Source organism: Sus scrofa, chromosome 8 (genome assembly GCF_000003025.6).
Source record: "Sus scrofa isolate TJ Tabasco breed Duroc chromosome 8, Sscrofa11.1, whole genome shotgun sequence".
NCBI lineage: Eukaryota > Metazoa > Chordata > Mammalia > Artiodactyla > Suidae > Sus > Sus scrofa.
In genome coordinates, this window is record NC_010450.4 from 56,189,103 (window position 1) to 56,215,760 (window position 26,658).

At 45.5% G+C, this 26,658-nt stretch overlaps 1 protein-coding gene and 1 long non-coding RNA gene across 4 annotated transcripts in view; one reads left to right on the forward strand and one right to left on the reverse strand.

Moving 5' to 3' along the window:
- The window catches only part of LOC110262108, a 29,189-nt gene extending 24,091 nt beyond the window's left edge, over positions 1-5,098 (reverse strand). The window contains exon 1 of the long non-coding RNA XR_002346679.1: positions 5,030-5,098. This is a non-coding gene — a long non-coding RNA (uncharacterized LOC110262108). The remainder of the gene's footprint in view (positions 1-5,029) is intronic.
- Positions 1-25,909, forward strand: part of LOC100621006 (RE1-silencing transcription factor-like) — a 166,732-nt gene extending 140,823 nt beyond the window's left edge. Inside the window, exons 1-4 of one of the 3 annotated variants that reach the window (XM_005666715.3) lie at positions 4,415-4,721; positions 9,683-10,586; positions 14,882-14,965; positions 20,039-25,909. In XM_005666715.3, the coding sequence (XP_005666772.1) occupies positions 9,692-10,586; positions 14,882-14,965; positions 20,039-22,173 (3,114 nt within the window). In that variant the 5' untranslated portion in view covers positions 4,415-4,721; positions 9,683-9,691 and the 3' untranslated portion in view covers positions 22,174-25,909. Of the gene's footprint in view, positions 1-4,414; positions 4,722-5,337; positions 5,845-9,682; positions 10,587-14,881; positions 14,966-20,038 lie in introns of those variants that run through there. The other 2 variants (XM_003356947.4, XM_021101377.1) reach the window with 2 other exon arrangements.

Below are 26,658 nucleotides of genomic sequence, written 5' to 3' on the forward strand. Positions count from 1 at the left end.
TGTACCTTTCACTTTTTGAAGTAATACTTATTATAACACAGAAATTCAAAGAGCAAGAAAATTACCACTTGAAAGCAGAAATTTCCTGTCACCCTACCTCCCAGATCACCATGGTTTGAAGTGATTATTCCAGATACCTTTTCATACCAATATATATACCCTTTTTAAAAATTAAAAACTGGGAGTTCCCGTCATGGTGCAGCAGAAATGAATCCGACTAGTATCATGAGGTAGCAGGTTCAATCCCTGGCCTTTCTTAGTGGGTTAAGGATTAGGCACTGCCATGAGCTGTGGTGTAGGTCTCAGACTCAGCTTGGCTCCTGCGTTGCTGTGGCTGTGGTGTAGGCCGGCAGCTGTAGCTCTGATTAGACTCCTAGCCTGGGAACTTCCATGTGCTGTGGGTGTGGCTCTGAAAAAAGACAAATAAATAAATAAAATAATTACATTGTATGACTTAGATATCTTTTTTTTTTTTTTTTTTTTTTTTTTTTGTCTTTTTGATATTTGTTTGGGCTGCTCCTGCAGCATATGGAGGTTCCCAGGCTAGGGGTCGAATCGGAGCTGGAGCCACCGGCCTACGCCAGAGCCACAGCAATGCTGGGATCCGAGCTGCATCTGTAACCTACACCACAGCTCACAGCAACGCCAGATCCTTAACCCACTGAGCAAGGCCAGGGATCGAACCTGCAACCTCATGGTTCCTAGTCAGATTCGTTAACCACTGCGCCACGACAGGAACTCCTGACTTAGATATCTTTTGTGTGTGTGTGTGTGTGTGTGTGTGTGTGTGTGTGTGTGTGTGTGTGTGTGTCTTTTGTCCATACATGGCTTTTTTAGATGCTGTAGCACAGGGAATACATCTGGCCTCAAAAACATAAACTTTCTTTCCCTTTTTCATGTCCAAAAAGACAAAAATGAAACAGCTCTTTTTAAGTTTAGTAGCTTAAAAAGTAGCGTAAAAAGCCTAGTCAGTTTCCTCAGTCTGACTCCTTACTGGAATTTTTTTATTAATTGGAATTATTCTCACCTATTTTGATGCAAATAAATGGATGGCAGATTGCCAATCTGCATTCATTTAAAATTAACAGACGCCCTTGTTCAAGAGATGACATATTCACAGTGACCCAAATTACCATGACATGAAGGCCACAGGTCAAATTCAAGGCCATGTTACAAGTCAATAGGAAATCTTCTTGGGGGAAGCTGGTGCTAATAAACTCTCTTAATTGCTTTTCAAGAGGCTGTATTTTACTCCTCGAAGCACTATTCACAATAGCCAAGATATGGAAACAACCTAAATGTCCATCAACAGATGAATGGATTAAGAGATGGGATTTATACACAATGGACTTCTATTCAGCCATAAAAAAGAATGAAATAACACCATTTGGAGCAACATGGATGGAACTAGAGGTTCTCATACAAAGTGAAGTAACTCAGAAAGAGAAAGAAATACTATATGCTATCACTTATATGTGAAATCTAAAATATAGCACAAATGAATCTATCTACAGAATAGAAACAGACTCAGGTATAGAGAACAGACTTGTGGTTGTCACGGGGGAGGGGGAAGGAGTGGGATAGACTGGGAGTTTTGGGTTAAATAAATGCAAACTATTGCATTTGGAATGGATAAGCAATGAGGTCCTGCTGTATAGCACTGGGAGCAATATCTAGTCACTTGTGATGGAGGATAATGTGAGAAAAAGAATGTATATAAATATATGCCTGGGTCACTTTGCTGTAGAGCAGAAATTGACATTTTAAATCAATTATAATATATATATATATATTTTTAAAAGAGGGGCCTTCCCATTGTGGCGCAGTGGTAACGAGCCCAACTAGTATCCATGAGGACTCAGGTTCAATCCCCGGCCTCGCTCAGTGGGTTAAGGATCCACCTCTGCCGTGAGCTGTGGTATAGGTCGCAGATGCAGCTCAGATCCTGCATTGCTGTGGCTGTGGTGTAGACCCTAAAAAGCAAAAAAATAAATTAATTAAAAAAAAAAGCCATGTATGAGTTCTCTGGTGGCTCAGCGGTTTAAGATTCCAGCATTGTCACTGCTGTGGCGCTGGTTTGATCCCTGGGCTGTGAACTTCTGCATGGTGTGGGTGTGGTATATATAAATAAATAAATAAAATGATCCTTCTAGAGTTTCTGTTGTGGCTCAGCAGGTTAAGACCTGACACTAGTAGCCATGAGGGTGTGGGTTTGATCCCTGGCCTTCCTCAGTGGATTAAAGCTCCGCCAATGCTGTGGCTGTGGCTGCAGCGTAGGCCAGCAGCTGCAACTCCTGTTCAACTATATGCTGCAGGCCCTAAAAAGAAGAAAAAATAAAACGATCCTTAAAAAAAAATAAGCCATGCAACTGCAAATTAGATTTTAGCTTAAAAAAGAAAAAAGAAAAAAGAAAGAAACTTTAAAAAGAGAATAAATGTGGAAAAGTTTGTACCAAGCCTACAAAGTTTTGCTTTCTCCTTCCTTCCTTCTTTCTACATCCCCTCCCCCCATTCTCTCTTCTTTTTAAACTGTTCCTTTGTGCATTTATTTCCTTCTTTTACTTTTGGGATCAATGAAAATGAATACTTCTCAAAATTGATTCTTGGGGAGAGCTTGCATTACATATGAAGTATCAGAGTTCCTGTTGTGGCTCAGTGGTAATGAACCTGACTAGGATCTATGGGATCTCGGGTTCGATCCCTGGCCTCAATCAGTAGGTTAAGGATCCAGTGTTGCTGTGAGCTGTGGTGTAGGTCCAAGACGAGGCTCAGATCCCGAGTTGCTGTGGCTGTGGTGTAGGTTGGCATCTGTAGCTCCAACTGTACCCCTAGCCTGGGAACCTATGCCAAGGGTGTGGCCCCACAAAGCAAAAAGCAAACAAACAAACAAAAAAATTAAGTATTAAAACGTCTGGTGGTTAAGCACCTTCGGGCCTTCCTTCCATATTGATTATTAGCTAATAACTTATTGTCTCAGGTTAAGGAAACAGGCCTACCGAGGAGTAGGCCAGGCAGGTACAGAGTCTGAAGAGCTCTCTCGTTAGAGAAAAAAATGAAGGATCTTGAAAGAGAAGGGACTGGGGGAGCCTGAAATGAGGTCGGGAAGTCCCAGGTAGGTTTGTGAGCTTGCTGTTTTCACCTTGATAATGTTCCTGCCCATATTTCTCCACCTGTTGAAATTTTCCCAGTTCTCAAGTGCAGATCAGATAACAACCCACTGTGACAAGATTCTGGATCCTCTTATTTAGAAACTATGCCCTCTCAACCCCCAAAGCACTTGCTGCTGCTTCGATCATCATACTAGTGGTAGTCCAACTTATCCAGATCTGGTTGGTGAGGACCTTGAAGGCCAAAGGCGACTAAGGTAGCCAGCAAATTTCCCCCAACAGCTAATGGTTTACGATTTCTAAGGCATTATTACTCTGAGCCAGGTGGCAGGCACAGTGACCCCACTTACTCATAAACCGGCAAGCAGCTTACTCTCCACACTTGTTCAGAAGGCAGCCTCCATGTCCTCACCACCATCTATACCTCTGTAACCTGAGGGTAATTGCTGCAATGAAATCCTGCTTTTTAGGCTCAGCAATGAGCCACTACCCTCCACAACTAGGGACTTGTCTTCTGTTTGCATTCTCACAATTTTTTTTTTCTTTAGGGCCACATCTTCAGCAACTGGAAGTTCCCAGGCTCCTGGCTGGATCAGAGCTGCAGCTGCCGGCCTACACCGCAGCCAAAAACACAGCAACCCGGGGTCACAGCCGTGTCTGCGACCTACAGCACAGCTCATGGCGACACGGCATCCTTCACCCACTGAGAGAGGCCAGGGATCAAACCTGCATCCTCATGGGCACTAGTCAGATTCCTTACTGCTGGGCTTCAACGGGGGCTCCTATGCTCACAGCTTTGAATCCACGACATTCCCCAAATATTTTCTTGTCACAGCTCACTGACTGTATTTTTCTCCCTTACTGTTTAAAACTTGGAAGGCACTTTTTAAACGAATAGACTTGAAACGAAGCTCCCTTAGTTAAGGGTGGCTGTGGATGGAGACCTAAAGGGTGCCTGAGATTTGTTTTTGACCTCTTGAGGCTTGAAAGGGCGGGTGACCAAGCTTCTAAAGAGGCTGGTCGAAGCCTGTAGATTTGTCTTTAATAGCGCTGTTCTCTTGCAGGCACCCCAAGGCTGGGGGTAACTTTACCACAGTTAATTTAGGAAGGAAACCGAGAAAGGCAGTGGACTCGCTCCTCCTTAGACCCAAGGGCCAGAACGAGGGGCGGGGGCATAGGTGCGGCTGCCCCCGCGCGCGCCCCCGGAGCGGCCCGACCCGGCTCCGCGCGGTCACAGCAGCCGTGCTAGCCCAGGGGCGGGGCGCGCGCGGGCGGCGAGGGGGCGTGTCCCGGGAGCGGCGGCGGCGCGGGCCGGGCGCGCGGCGCAACCTCCTGTGCTGGAATGTGCGGCTCCCGCGAGCTCCGGGTGCCCGAGCCGAGCGAGCGCCGCCGAGGCCCCGGGCCCCAGACCCCGGCGGCGGTGGCCGGGACGGCGGGGCGGGAGCCCGTGGCCTGAGGCCTCTGTAGCCCCCCTTCTCGGGGCTCGGCGGGCCTCGACGGCCCCGGGCCCAACTTTTCCTCCCTCCCCTCCCCCGAAAGTCCGGCAACAAAGAAAAGGAGTCGGAGCAGGAGCCGCGCCGCCGGGGCTTCGCCCCTCCTCGCCCAGGAAGGCCGGTAAGCGCGGCGTGGGCCAAGGGCCGGGCGGGTGGGGGCGGCGGGCCGGGCGGCCGCGGGAGGGGGAGGGCGCGGAAGGACGCGGAGCGAGGCGCTGTCCAGGGCTGATTTGCAGATCTTGTGGCTCCCGCGGCAGCGGGGGCGGGCGGCCGAGCGGGCTCGGGTTACACGGGGGCTGGGCCGGGGGCGTCCGCGGGGGCGGCGCGGCACCGGGACCCCCTGCCCGGTGGAGGCCGGTCCCGCTGGCCCTCGAGCTCGGGTCCCGACCCGGGAACGGAGCCGCTTGGGGCCCCGGTCTTGGCACTTACCCTCGTCGTCGTGCTGCCCAGGTCCCGCCGCCGCCCCTCGCCCGCCGTCCCCGCCATCACCGCCGTCCCCTACCTCCCCGGCCTCTCGCTGTCGCCGGAAGGCGCCGTGGGGAGCGGCAGGGCGGGCGGAGTCGGCCCGGGACCCGGCGGGCCCGCCGCTTGGGCTGGACAGCGAATTCTGCACTCGGGCCGCCTCTCCGCGCGGGGCCCCCTCGCGACCGGGACCGGGGGCCGGAGGCTGGGGCGCGCGTCCCGCGGGCGCGGCGGGGAAGTGAGCGCAGACTTCCGGGGCGCTGGGGGCCCGGCGCGCGGAGGGCGCCAGCGGAAGGCAAGACTCGGCCGGTGAGGCGCGGGGACCGTGCGTCCTCTGCCCGGCCTGGGGCCGGGGGGCCTCGGTGTGGCCGGCGGCGCCCCGAGGTGCGGATCTGCGGTCCTCGGTGCGGGAGAGAGCCTGGGACCAGCGCCGGGACGAATCGGGGCGTGAGGACGCGGGAAGCCAGCTGGGCCGGGAGGAAGCGAGGCGCCGAGTTTGCAAAGAGCCGCTTTGTGTCGAACGTGTTCGGAGAAAATGGCCGGATGCCTGTTAGGGTTGGAAGCGCTGCCGCCGAGGCCGGAGCTGGGGCCGCGGCCCCGAGGGCTCCGCGCCGGGCTCCGGGCTGCGCTCGGACCGCCTTCCGGACCCACGTTGCAGTCCCTTTGCGGCTGGGGATCAGGACCCAGACGGTTGGAGGGTGGTTCCGAGAAGACGGGCTGCAGGGTTGAGCCCTCGGACAGCGTTTGCTTTGTGTGATGGCATCTGGTTCCAACTTTGGTTGGTACGTGTAACTCGAGCGGGGCGTGTTGATGCAGTTGGGCGATATGGGCTCCTGTCTGGATTTGGGGTTTAACTTTTTTTTTTTTTTTTTAAGTCTTTTCCATTCGTTTTGCTTTTTCTGATTTGCAAGGGAACACCTAATTGGAGCATAACGCCTATCAGAGTGGAAAGTACGGTGTGAAGACGGTTTATAAGGTGCCCAGCATGTTTTCTAGGGGACCTTGTAATGGCTCCGCTAGGCAAGTGGGCCGAGGCACGCACATGCAAGGAAGTTGCTGATTGTGGAGATGAGTTGACTAGTTATTTTATTACGGGGGTTGAATAAAAGTTTGTGTATTTTCGAATACACAAAGTTTCCTTTCCACAAGAAAAAAGATTCATAATTTTTGTTTACTTTTAAGCAGGTCATCATATAAAAAACAAAAAACTAAGTGGTATTTTTTAAAAGCCACTTTGGACCCTTGACAGCAGGAGTTTGAACTACCTGAGTATGATTATACATGGATTTTGTTTTTTCAAGATATACATCAGAAAATTTTTTGGTGATTTGCAGTATTTTGAAAAAGTTTACAGGTGATACACGTAGCCTAGAAATATTGAAAACATTTAAAAAAACAGACGTTGTGAGTGCATAAAATATATGTAGTTACTAGTGCATTTCATCTAATAAAAAGTTAAAATTTATCAAAAATTACGCAAACATCACATACACAGCATTCCATTCCAGAAAAATGTAAACAAATATATAAAGGGCAGTATTAACTCATAACTGCATAGTATTAACTTTAGTCCATACTATACTATTGTAATCATTTCATAGCTACTTCTTGTTGCTTTTTTGATCAGCTCCAGTGTTGCAAGTATCCTTTAGGTTTAATCATTTCCAGGTGAGCTGTTGGTCTCCCCAGTAAATTGTGTTTGCAGTAAAAAGCCATGTGTTGCAGTACCCAAGTGTTTTTCATTGTGTTTACTGCTTTACTACTTCCTTGGGACCCTTAGGAAATGCCACTAGTGATGCTGGAAATATTCCCAAGAAGCAGAGAAAAGTCATGACATTATAAGAAGTTGAATTGCTTGATATGTACCACAAACAGCTCTGCAGTTTTCAACTTCCCACCATAAGGATCACAGTAACAATAAGAAAAGATGTAATGCTATCTCTGTGTTTTTGCCAGCAGACATGAAAGCCTTGCACTTTTTCTGAAAAGCCCTTTTATCTTTTATTTAAAGTGTATCTTTTATGTGTGATAGTATTGCTATTAGAAAGGCATATCTATATATTCTAATATAATTTGAGAAAAATGATGTTATATGACAGTTTAAAGCAAAAGGAAGATGAAGGATCTAAATCTGGAGAATTTAATGCCTTCAGAGGATGGTCTGGTAATGTTTTGCCTTTAAAAACATCAAGATAAGAGAACCAACTTTGAGTTCTCAGATGCCATTAACAAAACTTTTGAGGAGAAAGCCTCTCTGCCTAAACAGGTTTTTAACAGAGAAATGTGCCCTGCTGTGGAAAAAAAAATTGCCACAGTAAGGAAGAAGTCTGAACATCAGGATTTAGAGCTGATCTAAAGCTCACTTGTTTTGTTCAAATCAAGTTTTTGATCAGGAAGCCTTTATCTGTGAAGCTTCTAATACGTCTAGCTTTTAAGGGGAAAAGAAAAACCAGTTGCAGTTCTTTGGTTGTGTTGTACAACAAGAAGTCCTAGGCAATGAGAATACATTTCTGGATTGGTTCCATCAATGCTTTGTCCCCCGTGATGAAGTACCGTGCAGGAAACAAGTACATTTTAAAATTCTTTGGTATTGGACAGTGCCCCTGGTCACCCTGAACCATATGAGTTCACCATTGAAAGTGTCAAAGTGACCTGCTTGTCACCAAACACTGTGTTTATGAGAAAAGCCTATAAAGGGTCATAAGGACTTTGAAGACCCGTTCCACATGGTACTCTCTAGAAAGGATCAGCAGTGCTGTGGAAGACAGCCCCAGGAGACCTTGATGAAAGTCTGGAAGGATCCCACCATTGAGGATGTTGTCATTGTCATAGAAATGTAAAAAGCTGTGAAAGCCATCAAGTCTGCTGGAGAGAACTGTGTCCAGATGTCTGTTTGACTTCATAGGATTTATGACAGCCAGTCAGGGAAGTCATGAAAGAGATTCTGGATATGAGAAAAGGGTGGTGGTGGTGAGGGCTTCAAGATGCAGACCTTGGGAAAATTCAGGGGCTAGTATACGCCATGCCAGGGGAATTAACAGAAGTCAATTTGGAGATAAGTGCTTCTGAACCAGTGCCAGAAAACGAAGACAGTCTGGCAGCATGTTCCATTTATTGAAGACTTCTTGTGACTTCTTTTATGACTTTGTCTCTTACATGATACAGACACTGAAATGAGAGCCAGTGGTGGAAGGGCTGGAGTACCCCATAGAAACATTTTTAGAGAAGTGGGAAAGTAAAAGAAGTCACAGAGAAAAGAAGATAGTACCTTCAGGTTGCACAGAGCACCTGCCTGCCTCTGGTACTCCTTCACCTCAATTCCACTTCCTCTGCGGCTTCCACCTCTGCACCTAGGACTCAGCAAGGCCAGTCCCTCCTTCCCCTCCTCCCTGTGTTCACACTAGGGTAGGAGGTTGAAGATTTTGCAGATGATCTACTTCCACTTAATGGAGAGTAACTAATCCTGCCACACAGTTAATAATAAACTTGGCTGTTATGTGTGTGTGTCTTGTGAAAATCCAGTAATTGTATGGCAAGGGCTGGTGGATGTTTTGTCCTCATCATTGCCTAAGTATTCGTTGTGTTCAGGATTTGTACATAGGTATAAGGTGAGTGATATTTAATATGAAATTAATAATGTGTTTGGTTTTCTACTTTTTTATATAATATTACCTTACAGTATACCTTTTATAATTTTGAGAAACTGCATATCAGCCTATCATCACATTTATGCATTGTTTTAAAACTTTTTTTTTTGGGGGGTCTTTTTTAGGGCCTTACCTGCAGCATATGGAGGTTCCCAGGCTAGGGGTCGAATCAGAGCCTCAGCTGCTGGCCTATACCACAGCAACAGCAACATGGGATCCAAGCCGCATCTGTCACCTACACCACAGCTCATGGCAACACCAGATACTTAACCCACTGAGCAAGGCCATTGATCAAACCCGAATCCTCATGGTTCCTAGTCGGATTTGTTTCCGCTGCACCACAACGGGAACTCCTAAAACTTTTTAAAACGTTACCAATGTTTCCAGTACTATGTTATGAATATGACTAATATTGTATCCCATAAAGTGTTTATGATTCATTTATTTACATATAGGCTAGGCTACTGTGAAGCAGTCCTGTCATTTCAAGGCCAGGGGTCCAACCCGTGCTGCAGTTGTGATCAGAGCCAATGCAGTGACAATGGTGGATCCATAACCTGCTGCGCCACCAGACAACTCCAAAACATAATTTTAATTGACACTAAAAACGAAGGTTACTTACATTTTTGTACCATAAAAATTAGAAGTACTGAAGGGAAGGCCTGCTAGTGGTAGACATGGTTGGTGGATGAGTTGTGTCACACAGTTGATAGAAATTTTTTTAGGGGTCATAGACATGTTTTGGATGACTGCAGTAGAAAGAATTTGGAATTACAAGCATATTTTTAAAGGCTTATTTTCCGTAGTTAACGAAGCTGATTGAAGATTGCATGGGAAAGTGAATTATTTGAAGTTAGGAAGAATTGCCGTGACGTCTTTTTATTATTAATATCTATCCTTATTGCAGTGACGTCTTGGTTTTAGACCAGTAAGCATTGTGTTCACTCTGCTTTTGTGTTTTGTTGGAACGCAGAGCAGAGCAATGGCCACGCAGGTGATGGGGCAGTCCCCTGGCGGCGGAGGGCTCTTCCCGGGCAGCGGCGCCGTGGGCATGGCCTTGCCTAACGACATGTATGACTTGCCTGATCTCTCGCGAGCGGAGCTGGCCGCGCCTCAGCTCATCATGCTGGCCAACGTGGCCTTGACCGGGGAGGTCAGCGGCGGCTGCTGTGATTACCTGGTTGGCGAAGAAAGACAGATGGCGGAATTGATGCCGGTCGGGGACAACAGCTTCTCGGAGAGTGACGGAGAAGGACTGGAGGAGTCCCCTGATGTCAGAGGCGAAGCCAGGGGACTGGAAAGCATGGAGCTGGAGGGCTTGGAACCCGGGGTCGTCGAACCGGGACCCGAATGTGCGGGATCCGCTGCCCCAGAAGCTTACAGCTCCAGGAGCGAGCTTCCTCCAGAGGCACCTGTCACAGAGGACAGATGCAAGAGCTTGAGGACCAAGCCCTTTCGCTGTAAACCCTGCCAGTACGAGGCGGAGTCTGAGGAGCAGTTTGTGCATCACATCCGTGTGCACAGTGCCAAGAAGTTTTTTGTGGAGGAGAGTGCAGAGAAGCAGGCCAGAGCCCGGGAGGCCGGCTCCGCAGCTGCGGAGGAGGGGGACTTTTCCAAGGGTCCCATCCGCTGTGACCGCTGTGGCTACAACACCAACCGCTACGACCACTACGCGGCCCACCTGAAGCACCACACCAGGGCCGGGGAGAACGAGCGCGTCTACAGGTGCATCATCTGCACCTATACCACGGTGAGCGAGTACCACTGGCGGAAACACCTGAGGAACCATTTTCCACGGAAGGTGTACACGTGCGGAAAGTGCAACTACTTTTCAGACCGAAAGAACAACTATGTTCAGCACGTGCGAACTCACACAGGTAAGAGGGCCTTGCTCACTTGTCAGCGTCCCCCCCAGGTGGGACAGCCTCAGAAACACGCAGGATTTCAGACCCCCAGGTGGAGAGAGTGCCCCCCTGGGTCTGTGGGTAGCCGCTAACCAATACTCGCAGCTCTTAACGCTTTGTCACATTCCGCACGTCATTTTTTTTTTTTTGCTTTTAAATGGCTGCACCAGCAGCAAATGTAAGTTCCCTGGCCAGGGGTTGAATCCTGGCCGCAGCTGCAACCTCTGCCAAAGCTGTGGCCATGCCAGATCTGTGCTGAGCTGGGGATGGAACCCACACCTCTGCAGCGACCTGAGCTTGGGCAGTTGGATCCTTAACCCGCTGCACCCCAGGGGGGAGTTCTGCCTGGCAGTTCATGTTTTCATATAGCAGTTTTTTGAGCTGTGCTCCAGTCCCACACACCTTATCCATTTACAGTTAGAATGCGTTGGTTTTAGTACAGTCACAGGATTGTGCAGCCAACACCATAATCAATTCTAGGACATCGTCACCCCCCCCAGAGAAACCCCTATTAGTGGTTGCCCCCCATTTCTCCCCAGCACCCCTTAATTATTTGCTTTGAAGTTGACTTTCAACCCTTATAATCATGGGGTCTCACTTTTGAAAAGCAGCGTCTGTAACTGTTGGTAGTTCATGTTCTCGTTTACATTACACTTTGCTGATGTGACTTGGTACCTTCGAAGGCTGCTCCCTGGTCTGAACAACATGACAGGGTAACCTAGTGCCAGCTCTTTGCATCACATGTGAGAAGGGGCTTGGGTACTGTTGGCATCAGGTCCCTTCTGCAGTAGTTGTCAGTCTGTAGGACTGAACCTCACGCTAATAAAGTGGGTGCTAGGGGAGGAATTGAGGTTGCTTTGCTTAAGTGTAGACATAACCAAGAAAACTTGCAGAGAAATTCCCTGGTGAGAAAGACTCTGTAGCAAGATTTCTAAGCCCCAGCAGGTAGCTTCTCTGTGATTTAAAGATTTCAAATCCAGTCGAGTAAAAGATTTGCAGTCTCTTTGGAATTTGCTGTAAATCGTGATTATTTCCAGGCTTTGAAACTGTTTTTTTTTTTTTTTTTTTTTTTTTGTCTTTTGTCTTTTTGTCTGTTGTTGTTGTTGTTGTTGCTATTTCTTGGGCCGCTCCCGCGGCATATGGAGGTTCCCAGGCTAGGGGTCGAATCGGAGCTGTAGCCACCGGCCTACGCCAGAGCCACAGCAACGCGGGATCCGAGCCGCGTCTGCAACCTACATCACAGCTCACGGCAACGCCGGATCATTAACCCACTGAGCAAGGGCAGGGACCGAACCCGCAACCTCATGGTTCCTAGTCGGATTCGTTAACCACTGCGCCACGACGGGAACTCCTGAAACTGTTTTATTTCAAAAGTTGAGAAGTTGAAACATTTCAAAATTACATGGCCTAGGAAATGAAAATGACCTGGACATCCTACACCATTAATCACTTGACAGTTAATCAAACGACCTGTTAGACTAAACTAACCTCACCTACAATATCATAAAATAAATCTGAAATACCGTACATGCTTGAACTGTGAGTACCGCATGTTCCTTTAACAGTATTGTCAAAATTCTGGGGCTTAGTTTAGAATCAGCTGTAATCCGTGGCGCTTTCAGCATCCATGGTAAAGGGTATGGCTTTTGTGTGTGCATGTTTATGAGTTTTTTAACTTGAAGTATCGCTGACGATGATGAATTTTTACAAATATATATACTCATAACCACCATGCAAATCAACATAAAGAATATTACCAGCCACCCCAATGCCTTTATCTTATTAAATTTTGATTTCTTTTGTTTGTGTCAGTTATATTTTGACACTTTCAAAATTGAGTCACTGAACAATTTAAAATTTCCCCCAAATCTAAAATGTTTTAAAAAGTAAATCAAAATTACTTGATTTAAGAACATTTTAGGAGTTCCTGTCATGGCTCAGTGGTTAACGAATCCGACTAGGAACCATGAGGTTGCGGGTTCGGTCCCTGCCCTTGCTCAGTGGGTTAACGATCCGGCGTTGCCGTGAGCTCTGGTGTAGGTCGTAGACAAGGCTCGGATCCTGCGTTGCTGTGGCTCTGGCATAGGCCAGTGGCTCCATCTCCGATTCGACCCCTAGCCTGGGAACCTCCATATGCTGCGAGAGTGGCCCAAGAAATGGCAAAAAGACCAAAAAAAAAAAAAAAAAAGAACATTTTTAGAATTAAAAAAAAAAAAACAGAAAATGGAGAAAATTTGGGAAAATCTGGGAAATTTTTACTTTTGGTGTATATTTTCAATTGTTATATAAGTTTTTTTTTTTAAAAGAGGAATTCTGCTTTTTGACATTTCTTAATTTTTTTGTTATAATGGTTTATTTTCAAGTATTTACAGTCTAGGTGACTTTTTTTTCTTTTTTCTTTTTTGGCTGTGACACAGCATATGGAAGCTCCCAGGCCAGGGGTTGAATTGGAGCCATAGCCCCTGGCCTACACCATAGTCACTGCCACACCAGATCTGAGTTGCATCTGCTACCTATAGCACAGCTCAAGGCAATGCCACATCCTTAACCTACTGAGAGATGCCAGGGATCAAAGCTGCATCTTCGTGGATGCTAGTTAGGTTCTTAACCCACTGAGCCACAACAGGAGCTCCTAAACTTATTTGATCTTAACACTTTTTTTTCTTTCTTTTTTGTCTTTTTATGGCTGCACCCACTGCATATGGAGGTCCCCAGGCCAGGGGTCTAATTGGAGCTGTTGCTGCTGGCCTATGCCAGAGCCACAGCAGATCCAAGCCTCGTCTGCGACCTATACCACAGTTCATGGCAAAGCTGTTCCTTAACTCACTGAGTGAGGCTTGGAATCCTTTCTGCTGTGCCATGACAGGAACTCTGATGATCTTATCACTTTTAAAAAAGCTCTCCCTCCCTGATATTACCTTATTTGTGTGTTGGTTTTTTTTTTTTTTTTTTCAAAACAGTTTGGTGTATAAATAGAAGAATAATATTTTGATTATGTTAATTCTGAGCGTATCACTGGTACTAAATGCATAGTTCTGAAAATTGTATTTATTGAAAAATGAATTCATCTAGAAGAACACATAATCAGTGGGAATCACTTGTTTCTCATTTCTCGCTTATCTGCTTTTCAGGGTCAGGTTCACTTAGTGGTTCTTCATGTTCTTTTAATCGAGTGCTCAGGGCTAGGTGCTTTCTCTTTTTTTTTTTTTTTTTTTTTTTTGCCTTTTTTAAGGTTGACACCTGCAGCATACGGAAGTTCCCAGGCTAGGGTTCTAATTGGAGTTGTAGCTGCTGGCCTACACCATAGCCACAGCAACATGGGATCTTGAGTCGGATTTGTTTCCACTGTGCCACAATGGGAACTCTGATTTTTTTTTTTTGGTCTTTTTGCCATTTCTAGGGCCACTCCTGCGGCATATGGAGGTTCCCAGGCTAGGGGTCTAATCAGAGCTGTAGCCACCAGCCTACATCAGAGCCACAGCAACGTGGGATCCCAGCCGCATTAGTGACCTATACCACAGCTCATGGCAACGCCGGATCCTTTACCCACTGAGCGAGGCCAGGGGTCAAAACTGCAACCTCATGGTTCCTAGTCAGGTTTGTTAACCACTGTGCCACCACGGGAACTCTGGAACTCTGAATTTTTTTAATTCTTAATATTTTTGTAATAACGTATTGCATTACTGTGAAAATTAACAGAAAGCTGAAGATTGTTTTGTTAGCAAAGCTAAAATAATTATATAAAACTGTATTACATATAGTTATACATACTATATATAATGATGTATAGTTTCTAAATAATAGAAATAATAGTTAAATAATTACTATATAGCAATAGTTTTGTGTATTCTGAATAACCTATCTAATACCTGATAAAAATTGATCATTTTGCCTGGAATAAGGACCAAAAAATCCTTGTTTAAAAAGTGTGTATTGTTTTTTTTGTTTTTTTTTTTAGGGCTGCACCCTCAGCATATGGAGGTTCCCTGGCTGCGGGGGGGCGATTTGGAGCTATAGCTGCTGGCCTACACCAGAGCCACAACAATGTAGAATCAGAGCTGCATCTGTGACCTACACCACAACCCATAGCAATGCCAGATCCTTAACCCACTGAGCGAGGCCAGGGATTGAACCCGTGTCCTCTTGGATCCGAGTTGGATTCGTTTCCTTTGTGCCATGACGGTAACTCCAAAATGTGTGTAGTGTTAATGCGAATCATATTTGCTTTATTTTGTCCTGTATGAACACTAATCCTGATGTTCTTGCAGGAGAACGTCCGTATAAATGTGAACTTTGTCCTTACTCAAGTTCTCAGAAGACTCACCTAACCAGACACATGCGTACTCACTCAGGTGGGTGACAGATGGAAACTTTACTGTCATTTTAGTAAACTACCATTATAAGGAAGTTCTTGCAGACCTGGAACTGGATCATTTTTTGTGGTTTATATGTAATATAACTTGGAAATCAGAGTTAATATTTAGTGTTCTACCATTGTGGAACTGTATTTAATTGGAGATCATTAAGCAAAGAGTTCATAGGTAGAACCCTATGAACTGCTTGTAACTGTATGTGTGTGTGTGTACGTCTTCTGGGAGGAGGGTCCGTCAGGTCTTCAAGCTTCCTGACGATAAAAGTTGAATTGCTGCCATAGACCAGGGTATGTTCTTTCTGAACAAAGCCTACCTTCTATACTCTGCCTGACCACTCCACCCCCACAGCACAGTATAACACCAGGTTTCAGCGTTTTGTTGCTGAGTTTCAGGAATTCCTTCTTAGCTGCCCAGATCCTGAAATTTGGGTTTGTCCTCTTCAGAGTTGATAAGGCTTCTAAGGACTGATTTATAAAAGCCAAACTTTAAAGAACGATAGACAATCCAGGATCCCAATTTATTAACCTAGAGTAGGTAAAACATAGGACTATAGCAAGTTGGAGATTCATCCAGGCTAGAACTAAAATAGTCATGATCACCATGCATTCACTCCCTGGCCTGGAAACTTTCATATACTGCAGGTGTGGTCATTAAAAAAAAAAAAGATCTCTATGCTAATACTGACTTGTTAACTTTGCCATATACATTCCTTGATATTGGGGACCAATTTTGGTTGGTGGTCATGATTATTTTAGTTCTAGCCTGGGTGAAATTGGTCCCCAATATCAAGGAATGTATATGGCATAGTTAAAAAGTCAGTATAAGCATAGTGTTGTTTTTTTTTTTTTTTTTTTGCTTTTTTAGGGCCACACCTGCGGCATGTGGAGGTTCCCAGGCTAGAGGGCTAATCGAAGCTATAGCTGCCAGCCTTTGCCAGAGCTACAGCAACACCATATACGAGCCATGTCTGCAACCTACACCACAGCCCATGGCCATGCCAGATCCTTTAACCCACTGAGCAAGGCCAGGGATCGAACCCACAACCTCACGGTTCCTAGTTGGATTTGTTTCCATTTTGCCATGACAGGAACTCCCAGAAAAATTTTTTTTCAGTGAAGCATATTTTTCTTTTTTTTTTCTTTTTTTTTTTTTTTTTTATTTTCCCACTGTACAGCAAGGGGGTCAGGTTATCCTTACATGTATACATTACAATTACAGTTTTTCCCCCACTGCATATTTTTCTTTTACCAAGTGTGTGATTATTATGGAAGCACTATTTCTTTCTTTTTCTTTTTTTTTTTTTCTTGTCTTTTTAGGGCCACATCTGCAGCATATGGAAGGTCCCAGTCTAGGGGCTGAATCAGACCTGTAGCTGCTCGCCTACACCACAGCCACAGCAACACCAGATCTGAGCTGCATCTGTGACCTACACCACAGCTCACTGCAACGTTGGATCCTTAACCTGCTGAGCGAGGCCCAGGATCAAACCTGCGTGTACTAGTCAGGTTTGTTTCCACTGAGCCACAGTGGGAACTCCAGATTAATTTTTTATTTTATTTATTTGTTTGTTTTTCCAGTAAGAGGACTTCATATAGTTAATACTGAGGCAAAGCGTTCTGCAGAAGTACCAACACAAAGAGGACCCATTTCCTGATACAGGCAACTGTCACACAGTGTAGTGACACAGGCAGCTGTTGCACGGCTTAAATACACGCGCTGCCTCCTGGGCTGGGCTCCTTATAGACCTAGCGAGGCTCTTCTCCAGTGTCTTCTCTTCGAGTTGTACCTGATTCTATTGCCAGTTCTCATTCGAATCTACTGGGGGATTGGATGATTTTGCTTTGGCTTCTTGGCCAGGAATCACATGATCCTGAAAGTCTTGAGAGCAGACTTGGTGAGGAGCTCATTCAGCCACACCTAGGATGGCGGGGAAGGGAGCCAGATGAGGTTTTTAAGTCGTATTCACATTTAATTTACAAAAATGAAAATGCACGTACTGGGTACAAAGTCAGTGACTTTATATATATTTTCTCCTGTTTGACCCCCATCTAGGTGAAGACTTGAAATATTTCCACCGCCTCACCTTTTTACCCCTTCTAGTCAGTGCTCTCACAGTCTTCTCACCAACAATCCTCTGACTCCTGACAAAAACATTATAAGATGCTTTTATAAAATGTTTTTGAGGTTTATTCCATACTGTATTATCAGAACTTTGTGTTTATTTTTGAGGTGTATCCCCCATGACTGTTTAATTAAAAGTTCCCTGTTAGGCTTCTGGGCTCTTCTTTTTTTCTTTCTGGGCTCTTGATAAGATTATGTAAAGCTTGTAAAACTTCCTTTTTGATTTGCCTTACATCTAGAAATTAATTTGGGAAGGATAAAATAGACATTGGATGCATTTATAAAGAAGAAAAATAGGTACCTATAAAAATAGGTATTTTATTACTTATTAAAGCTGGAAAATAATTAAATTAAAACCATTGGTACAGGGCAAAAAAAATTTACCCTCACCTAGGTATTAAGAAACTAAGCTTGGGGGAGTTCCCGTCGTGGCGCAGTGGTTAACGAATGCGACTAGGAACCATGAGGTTTCGGGTTCGGTCCCTGCCCTTGCTCAGTGGGTTAACGATCCGGCGTTGCCGTGAGCTGTGGTGTAGGTTGCAGACGAGGTTCGGATCCTGCGTTGCTGTGGCTCTGGCGTAGGCCGGTGGCTACAGCTCCGATTCAGCCCCTAGCCTGGGAACCTCCATATGCCGCGGGAGCGGCCCAAGAAATAGCAACAACAACAAAAGACAAAAAGACAAAAAAAAAAAAAAAAGAAACTAAGCTTGATGACTAGATCTCCCAATATAGGAAAGATTTAATGGCAGGAAAGCAACAATGGGAGTGGGGTGAATGAAGCATGTCAATGATGCTGACACATTTTAAACAGGCCTGTGAACCTGCCTTTCCTGACCATCTCACAGGTGAAGGCTTGCATCTTTCTTGGTGCTGGTTGTGTAAATACCCATGAGGGCTTATAAAAGGGTGACATTTTCTTTATAATTCTTTCACGAGTACAGATGCTTTCCTAAGAAGATTAACTCCATTCATCAACTATTTGCTTACCTAAAAATAGGGTTAGGATGGCAGGAGAGGATGGACACATGACATCTTCCCTTTGTTTACCCTTTCTAAAAATTACCAGGTTAGGAAGTTCCCGATGTGGCTCAGCAGTAACGAGCAGTATCCGTGAGGGTGTGGGTTCCATCTCTGGCCTCGAACAGTGGGTTAAGGATCCGGCGTTGCCATGAGCTGTGGTGTGGGTCGCAGACATGGCTTGGATCCCGAGTTGCTGTGGCTGTGGTGTAGGCCATCGGCTATAGCTCTGATTGGATGCCTAGCCTGGGAATCAGGTGCGGCCCTGAAAAAAAAAGGACAAAAAGAATAAATAACAGATGCAGTGGGGTTCTGTTGCATAGCACAGGGAACTATATCAAGTCACTTGTGATAGAACATAGTAGAATATGAGAAAAAGAATCTATATGTGTGTGTGTGTGTGTGTGTGTATAGCTTGGTCATTTTGCTGTGCAACAGAAATTAAACATTGCACATCAACTATAATTAAAAGATTTAAAAAAAAAAAAATTCACAGGTGAGGAAGCTGAGCCTTTGAGTCTCCAGTGCCTTGCTGACGACCGCACAGTAAAGCTGAAGAACCCCTGCTTGACCCACAGATAGCCACACTGTAGAACAAGTTCTTAACCATTATGCTGCATATCTTCCCTGCCTGCTGTGTCTGTATATGTTCAGGAAACGTTGTCTCTGTTGACCTCCCTCAATGGGGAGGACACGATGATGGGACCGTGTGCAGCTAGTGTAATGTACATGTTAGAAGCTTCTGGTTATGATGTGTTCTCGGTCAGTGTGGGGAGGAGCTGCGTCTACTGTCTGAAGGACCTGGATATGGTTTTGTTCTTGTGATCGAGTATTCTGTCATCAGCCATCTTTTCCTCATGTAAAAAAACTCACCATCTACGTGGTTTTACTAAATGCCTCCGTAGTTTTGTTGAAAAATGAAAACAATTAAATAAGATTTGATGTGAATTTGAGAATGTTTGAGAAGTGAAATTTCATACATGTCACTTTCCGTTTTTCTGCTACGCTTTCCCTTGGACCAGTGGGGTATGGATACCGTTTGGTAATATTTACTAGAGTGTGATCTAGGTGGGTATGTATTCAGGTAGAATGAGTTCATCTCTGCCTTTAAATGGGGGGGGGGTGCGGGGTGCTTCTGGTCTCGTGTGTGCCTGTGGCTGTGACTGTGTTTGCTTGTTTTATGGACCATATCTATTTGTTGCCTCTTTTCACTCAGCTGGTATCTTTGCCCATTCTCTAGAAGAAGGAGGGAGAGAATCAAGACTCGGGCTCTATGTTTGCTGCGAAGTAGCACCCCTGGGCACTGGGAATGTTTGCTGATTGAAACTTGACCCAGTTCCTGCTCTGATGCTCAAAGGGTTAAGTTGAGAGGAAAAGCCTTTTACTCCCAGAGGCCAAAGCATTGTTTTCAAACTCTGGGAGCGGTAGCTTAGAGTGTGAGATAGTTATTTTGAAGTCTCAAGACTTATCTTAAATGTACGGGAATTTTATATTCTACTCCCTTATACATTTGTTTTAACTAAATATAAAAAATGTGAAATTATCTTCTCTCTTTGGGTGACCAAGCCCCTAAATTAGCCTTGAGAGCCCAGGTCACTTTGCTGGTAATTGACAAATCTGTGTTCTCTAATAGTGCTGGAAAGCCTTAGCTTGGTACCCGTTTTAGGAGATGATGATGAACTGAGAAAATTATCCTTCCATTTGGTATGAGAGTCAGTGTCAAGGGGAAGAGAAAAGATATACAAATAAATATGGTAAATGTGAGTTGCATGATGAAGTCTTCGAGAAATAGTTTTTGTGGTTTTTTGTTTTTGTTTGCTTTCCTATGTATCCAATTCCTTGTCAGGTGATTTGAATAAGTCTTAATTCACTTCCTGGTGTATGTCTCCGGTAACATCTCTTGTTTACCCTCAGGTGAGAAGCCATTTAAGTGCGACCAGTGCAGTTACGTGGCCTCTAATCAACACGAAGTAACCCGCCACGCGAGACAGGTGCACAACGGGCCTAAACCGCTGAGCTGCCCGCACTGTGACTACAAGACAGCAGACAGAAGTAACTTCAAGAAGCACGTCGAGCTGCATGTCAATCCACGGCAGTTCAACTGCCCGGTGTGCGACTACGCAGCTTCCAAGAAGTGTAATCTGCAGTATCATTTCAAGTCGAAGCATCCCACCTGCCCCAGTAAAACGATGGATGTCTCAAAGGTGAAACTGAAGAAAACCAAAAAGCGAGAGGCCGACTTGCCTGATGACAAAATCACCAGCGAGAAAACAGAAACGGAGCAGGCAAAAATAAAGGGGGACGTGGCTGGGAAGAAAAACGAGAAGTCTGTAAGAGTGGAGAGAAAAGAGAATGTTTCAAAAGAGAAAAAGCCTTGTAGTAACGCCTCCAGCCAGGTGACTACCAGAACTCGCAAATCAGCCATGGACGCTAAAGATGTGGAAGCCCACCCAGGAAATCGTTCAGAAGCAACTTGCACCACCAAGAAGAGCAAGAGGAAGGTGGGCGCTGAAGCCCGTCCCTTACAAGAGCCTGTTCCGGATGAGGAACCTGCGCCAAAAAAGAAGAAGAAGGCAGAGAGCAAATCCAGAAGTGGCCAGGAAACACCAAAGGGTGACAGCAGAGTCGAGAATAAGAAGCAAAGTATTTGCATGAAGAAGAGCACAAAGAAGAAAACTCTGAAACATAAATCCTCTAGAAAAAGCAGCAAGGCCGCTCAGAAGGGTACTGTCCAGCAGAAACCTGCTCAGACAGAGCCTCCTCAGGTGGGGCCTGCACTGCCAGACCCGCCTCCCCCTCCTCCCTCTGTGGGGCCTGGCGAGGTCATTCAGGTGACACCTGCTGAGGTAGAGGTTGCTGGCACGGGGCCTCCCCCTGCGCCCCCTCCTCCTCCTCCTGCGGGGCCTGCGGGGGTCGTTCAGGTGACACCTTCGGAGGTAGAGGTCATTCAGGTGGCACCTGCAGAGGTAGAGGTTGTTCAGGTGGCACCTGCGGAGGTTGAGGTTGTTCAGGTGGGGCCTGAGGAGAAGGAGCCTCCCCCTCCTCCCGTGGAGCCTGCGAAGGTTGTTGAGGTGGTACCGGCGGAGGTAGAGTTTGTTCAGGTGGCACCTGCGGAGGTGGAGGTCGCTCGGCCTGATGAGATGGAGCCTCCTCCTCCTCCCCCTCCCCCCGTGGGGCCTTTGGAGGTTGTTCACGCCTCACCTGCTGAGGTTCAGGTGACAGCTGCAGAGGTTGCTCGCCTGGGGCCTGATGAGAAGGAGCCGCCGCCTCCTGTGGAGCCGATCCCCAAAAGGTCTCCTCGAAAAGAGAGTGACCGGGAAAAGCCCGACCCGCGGAGGGCCGTGACCCAGGAGGCACAGGTGCTTGTTGAAGGTGGCCCGGTGCCGGTTCAGGATGGGGCCTGTGGGCAGGACCTGTCACCACCTCCACCTCTGCCGGGGGAACTCCCGAAAGAAGAGGCGTCCGGAGACCGAAACGTTGTCCCTGCAGGCGGAGGCGGTCAGGAAGCCCGTCTCGGGACTGTGGAGGCAGAGGAGGCCGAGGAGGCCGTGGAGGGTCCAGCTGGTCTTGGCGCCGCCATCGAGCTGTCTGCTCAGGTTCCATCCTCCGAACACAAGCCGAGGGAGCCCGAACGTGAGCCTCCGGAGGGCGCACGGGTGGCGATGGACAGCGACGGGGACAAGGCGGAGAGCGCCCCTGGCAGAGACCCAGCCTCCCGAGGACCCGCGGCTCCCGGGGCGTCCCCTCCGGTCACCACGGCCGCAGGTGGGGCTCCGGACGTGGAGGAAGATGAAGGCATCCACAGTCACGACGGAAGCGACCTGAGCGACAACGTGTCCGAGGACAGCGACGACTCAGGGTTGAACGGGGCTCGGCCGGCCCCACAGGAGACCCGCGGGAAGAGCGGCAAGGATGCATCGGCGGCGGGCGGGTTCGTGTGCATCTTCTGTGACCGCGCGTTCCGGAAGGAGAGGGACTACAGCAGGCACCTGCATCGCCACCTGGTTAACGTCTACTTCCTCGAAAAGGCGGCGCAAGGGCAGGAGTGACGCGGCGCGGGCGGGTTCAGCTTGAGGTCTGGAGGGTCCCCGTGGCGTTGTGTGGTCATCTCTGGGGCGGCCCGCCCCTGGTCCGTCATGTTGCTTTATTGGGTGTTGGTCTGGGTTTGTAAGCGGCGGGGCCGGCATGTGTAGCTATGAAGCGGGTCTGAGGGCGTGCACTGCAGCAGCAGGCGGGGAGGTCTGTTGGTTCCTGCACGGAATTGAACCCTTGGGGCCCAGGTGGCGTCAGAGCGGGCTGCGGCTTTGTCCAGCTCCGACTTGGCGGTGTCTCCCCGCGCCTGTCTTCCTGTCTCACTTGAGTGTATTCCTAGTTCCTCTTTTGCCCTAGCAAAATTGGCATACTTCGGTAGCAAATTACCTGAAGAATTTACCTGCTTTATTTAAAGTTAGCACTTTAAAGAATTTTTGAGATGAGAAGAGACATTTAAATTGAAGAGAAATTGTGCCAACAGTGCACGTTGTACTAGTCCAGGTATTTTACTTCCTGAGTTTTGATCAATATGTATTTTTCTTTTTTTTCCTTTTCCTTTTATTTTTTCTTTTTTGATTTTAGGGCTGTCCGCGCGACATATGGAAGTTCCCAGGCTAGGGGTCATATCAGAGCTACAGCTGCTTGCCTACACCACAGCCCCAGTCCCAGGAGATCCGAACGGGGCCTGTGACGTACACCACAGCTCACAGCAAAGCCGGATCCTTAATCCACTGAGTGAGGCCAGGGATCAGACCCAGTCCTCATGCATGGGTACCAGTCTAGTTCATTACTGCTGAGCTATGATGGGAACTGCTCACTATGTATTTCTTATTTGTATATGTTAATCGTCGTAAGAACAATGACTTGGGGTTGTTTGGTTTTTTGGTGCTTTAATGCATTAAGATGTTGCACATTATTGTTCTTATCCTATGCAGTTACATTTTTTTTTTAGAAATAGCATTTGTGTTGTAACACCTTATATGCATGTTTCCTTTCACCTCTTTCATTGCAAAAGGGTAAGTCTTTTTCAGCTTTTTGCAGTTGTCTTTTTTGCAGAGTATCAGTGTGTGCAAATTTGTGAACAAATGAAACATGCAGGTTCAGTCGTTGATTGTGATTTTAACATTTTATATTAGAATCTGTTTTTCATATGTTATTTATTTTAAATTGATGTCGTGAATTCACAGCTTTTAATTTTTTGGCCTGTCTTAGTATAGCTCCTTCCTAAATGTATGGTATTAAGTCATTTCTTTGAGAAAAACATTTTTTCATAGATGGTGTTTATATATCTACTCCTCTGAATAAAGAACTTTAGTTTTTATTTGGACTGCAAATCTGGAATCAGGAGGCAGAAGTGCTCCTTCATGTTATAGAGAGTATCAGTGTGTGAGATTCCAAAGCCATAACAATGATACAGAAAACTTAGGAAGAGAAGGTAGGTATAGCATGGATGCTGGTAGACCCGCTGCTGCTTCCTGTGAATTCAGTGAAAAAGCTGGTGGAAAGTTCAGTTCAGTTCATATTTTAAAAAACCACTTTCTCAGGGATCTCCACCAACTAGTGCGTGTCCTGGCTGTTCCTGTGACAGCCTTTTTCTTCAGACAAGGCCTCAGTTGAGTTGCAGCTCTTCTGGTGTTCCTGTGTGGCACTGTGTGTGGAAGAGTATGTACCTCGCATTTGTTGGTATGGTTTGTGGCCGGTTGCCGAAGAATGCGTAAGAATCTAAGTTTTTTTCCTTGCCAATCAGTTATTCATTGCAGTAAAATAAAGTATGATGCCATTAGGGAACCTTGGTTCCCATCCTCCTATATTCTGTTCTGAAGTAACCACTTAATATTTCATTCATTTTCTTTGGTGCGGTGCTCTTTGAGGCAGGCGACAGAGTTTGGCAACATGAAGGATTAGGAAAAGTACGTGTGGGTTAATCCGAGAGAGAAGTTAAAGGCATTTGAACTTGGAGTTGACTGGGAGGCCAAAGATTTAAAGAAGCAGGAGATTTTCTCAAGGGGGGGTGGTAAGTTGAGTGTTACTGGTGTGTGTTTTGTGTTGATGGCGATATATAAATGGTGTGAATTCTAGGTGAAATCTCAGCTCCGACAATCATCGTCAACAGATCAAGCTGCAAATATTTATGTTTTAAAACTTAAATTATAAAGTTAGTTAAACTTTTCTAACTACTAGATTTTTTGATGTTCATGGTTACATACTATATGTTACCTTTTATAGTACATATGAAATAACTCATGTTGAATACAAATTAGAGATTGGAAATCAGTTTGGGTAAGAGGTCGTTATGGCTCTTCCATATTACAAAAGAAGAAAAATTGATTTCTGGGCAATTAGACTAATTTTCCTATTTAGGTTTATAAGACTAGAATGTCAAAAGCAAAAATATGAAGGAAATTAAAACCCCTTTTATTAAAGTGATCTGTGAAATTATTATTACTGGAAACAAGTAGACTTTAAGGCTTTTATTCCAGAAAAGAAGGACTTGAGTGTCAGGCCTATATTAGGTTCTGAACCTTAATGCCATGTATTTGTACTCATTAAAATTGTTTCATTGAAAAGTATATTTAGTAATAGAAACTTCTGGTCTAGTTGGGAGTTTTTACATTTGAAAAATGTTATATTTACAATGGATTGTTTGAATCTGTTTTCTCAGTTTCCCCTCCCCTGGATAGAATTTTCCCTTTTGATTAAGGAGTAAAAAGTGAACATGTTCTCTGAGTTGATTTTTAGTATTAGAGTGAAAGTTGAGATGTGTAGGGTATAAGCTTCATCATAGGTGTAAACCTTATAAATGAATCTTTGCTATTTCCTAAACTTGTATTCACATTGATTTTCAAGATAGCTTAAGTTCTGTTTTTTCCTCTTTTCAAAGCTGCTGCTTTGGGGCTTTTGGGGCGGGGTTTTGGTTTGTTTTATTTTGTTTTTAGGTGTATTTCACAAAGGGCTACTTTTTTTTTTTTTTTTAAATAAGTTTTAACTAGGGCTGGATCTTTTGCTCTAGTCTTCTAAGAAGGGCCATTTTATTTTTAGTATCACTTCTAAAATCACGTGGTCTTTAACTTTGAGGACTTTTAGATATGAGTGCTGATTCAGATTTAAGCCTAAGTGGACCTCATTGCCTGTCACCCCATGAATGTTGACAATGGAAGAAATTCTTTCCTTGTAGTTTTGGACTAAAAAGCTGGGGAAGAAACTTAATTTTCTCTGTTGCACAAATCAGAAAAGCAGCTACTGTGCAGAGTTTCCTTGTTGACTTTAGCAGATGAACTGGACTGATGGTGTTAATTCAGATTTAAGAAAGTATCTGTCTTGGTTTGAGTAGATTTGGGATCTACATGCAATATTAACTAGATTGGATAGCTTCTATGTTTTCCTGTGTGTACATAAGCATTACTGAATTTTTTAAACAGGCGTTGAAACATTACAACCATGTTTTTCTTGCACCAATTATTTTAAACCTTTACAGTGCAATACATGTTATTTATCAGAGACAAACCAAAGGTTAATTTCTCAAAGTTCTTGTTTGCTTTAGCAGCATTTGATGGAGGATCCTTTATATACATTTGTAATAGATGAAAAACCAGATTGCAAAGGCTTTTTTTTTTTTTTTTTTAATAAAGCAAATCATGTACCAGGTTTTTGGTCCTAATTGTGTAAGATAAGTTAAACTTAAATTGCATTCTATTAACCCATATAAGTTTATTTCTGTAAGCATAGTTATGTTGAAATAAAGTTTTAAAAGCATATTATGCCCTTGTTCTTTTTGGTACATCATATATCATCAAAGCCAAATTTATTTGGCTGTAGGTGCAAGTGTGTACTAATTTTCAGAATCTTTTCCCCCAGATAACCCAGGGTTAGTAGAAAAACGGTGGAAGTCTTTGAGGTATGAGTCCTGTGGCAGCAGTCCCAAGCCTGTCTTCCTGTAGTCTGCTTTCTAGGAGGTGGAAGTGGAGGTGGGGGAAGAACAGCCTGAAGACAATTCATAGGAAGTTATGGAGTAATTTTTCTTCCCAACCACAAGTCCACTTAATCGTCTTAATACACATGTCCATTCTTAGTAGCAGGCCTGGTATTAGTAAATTGTCACTCATAATTGGAAAAAGATGTGTTGAATGGAAGTTGAGTTACACTGAATGCCAGATACTATTTTAAGGATTTCACTGAATGTAATGGAAATTTTGAGATGAACATGAAACCCAAGAGAAAGTGATAAGCCATATTCTAGTAAGTCTCTGCCTTTTTTTTTTTTTTTTTTTTTTTTTTTTTTTGTCTTTGTGTCTTTGTAGAGCCATACACGTGGCATGTGGATGTTCCCAGGCTAGGGGTCGAGTGGGAGCTACAGTTGCCAGCCTACATACACCATAGCCACAGCAACGTGGGATCCAAGCTGTGTCTTTGACCTACCCCACAGCTCACGGCAGTACCTGGATCCTTCACCCATTGAGCGAGGCCAGGGATTGAATCTGCACCCTCATGGTTCCTAGCCAGGT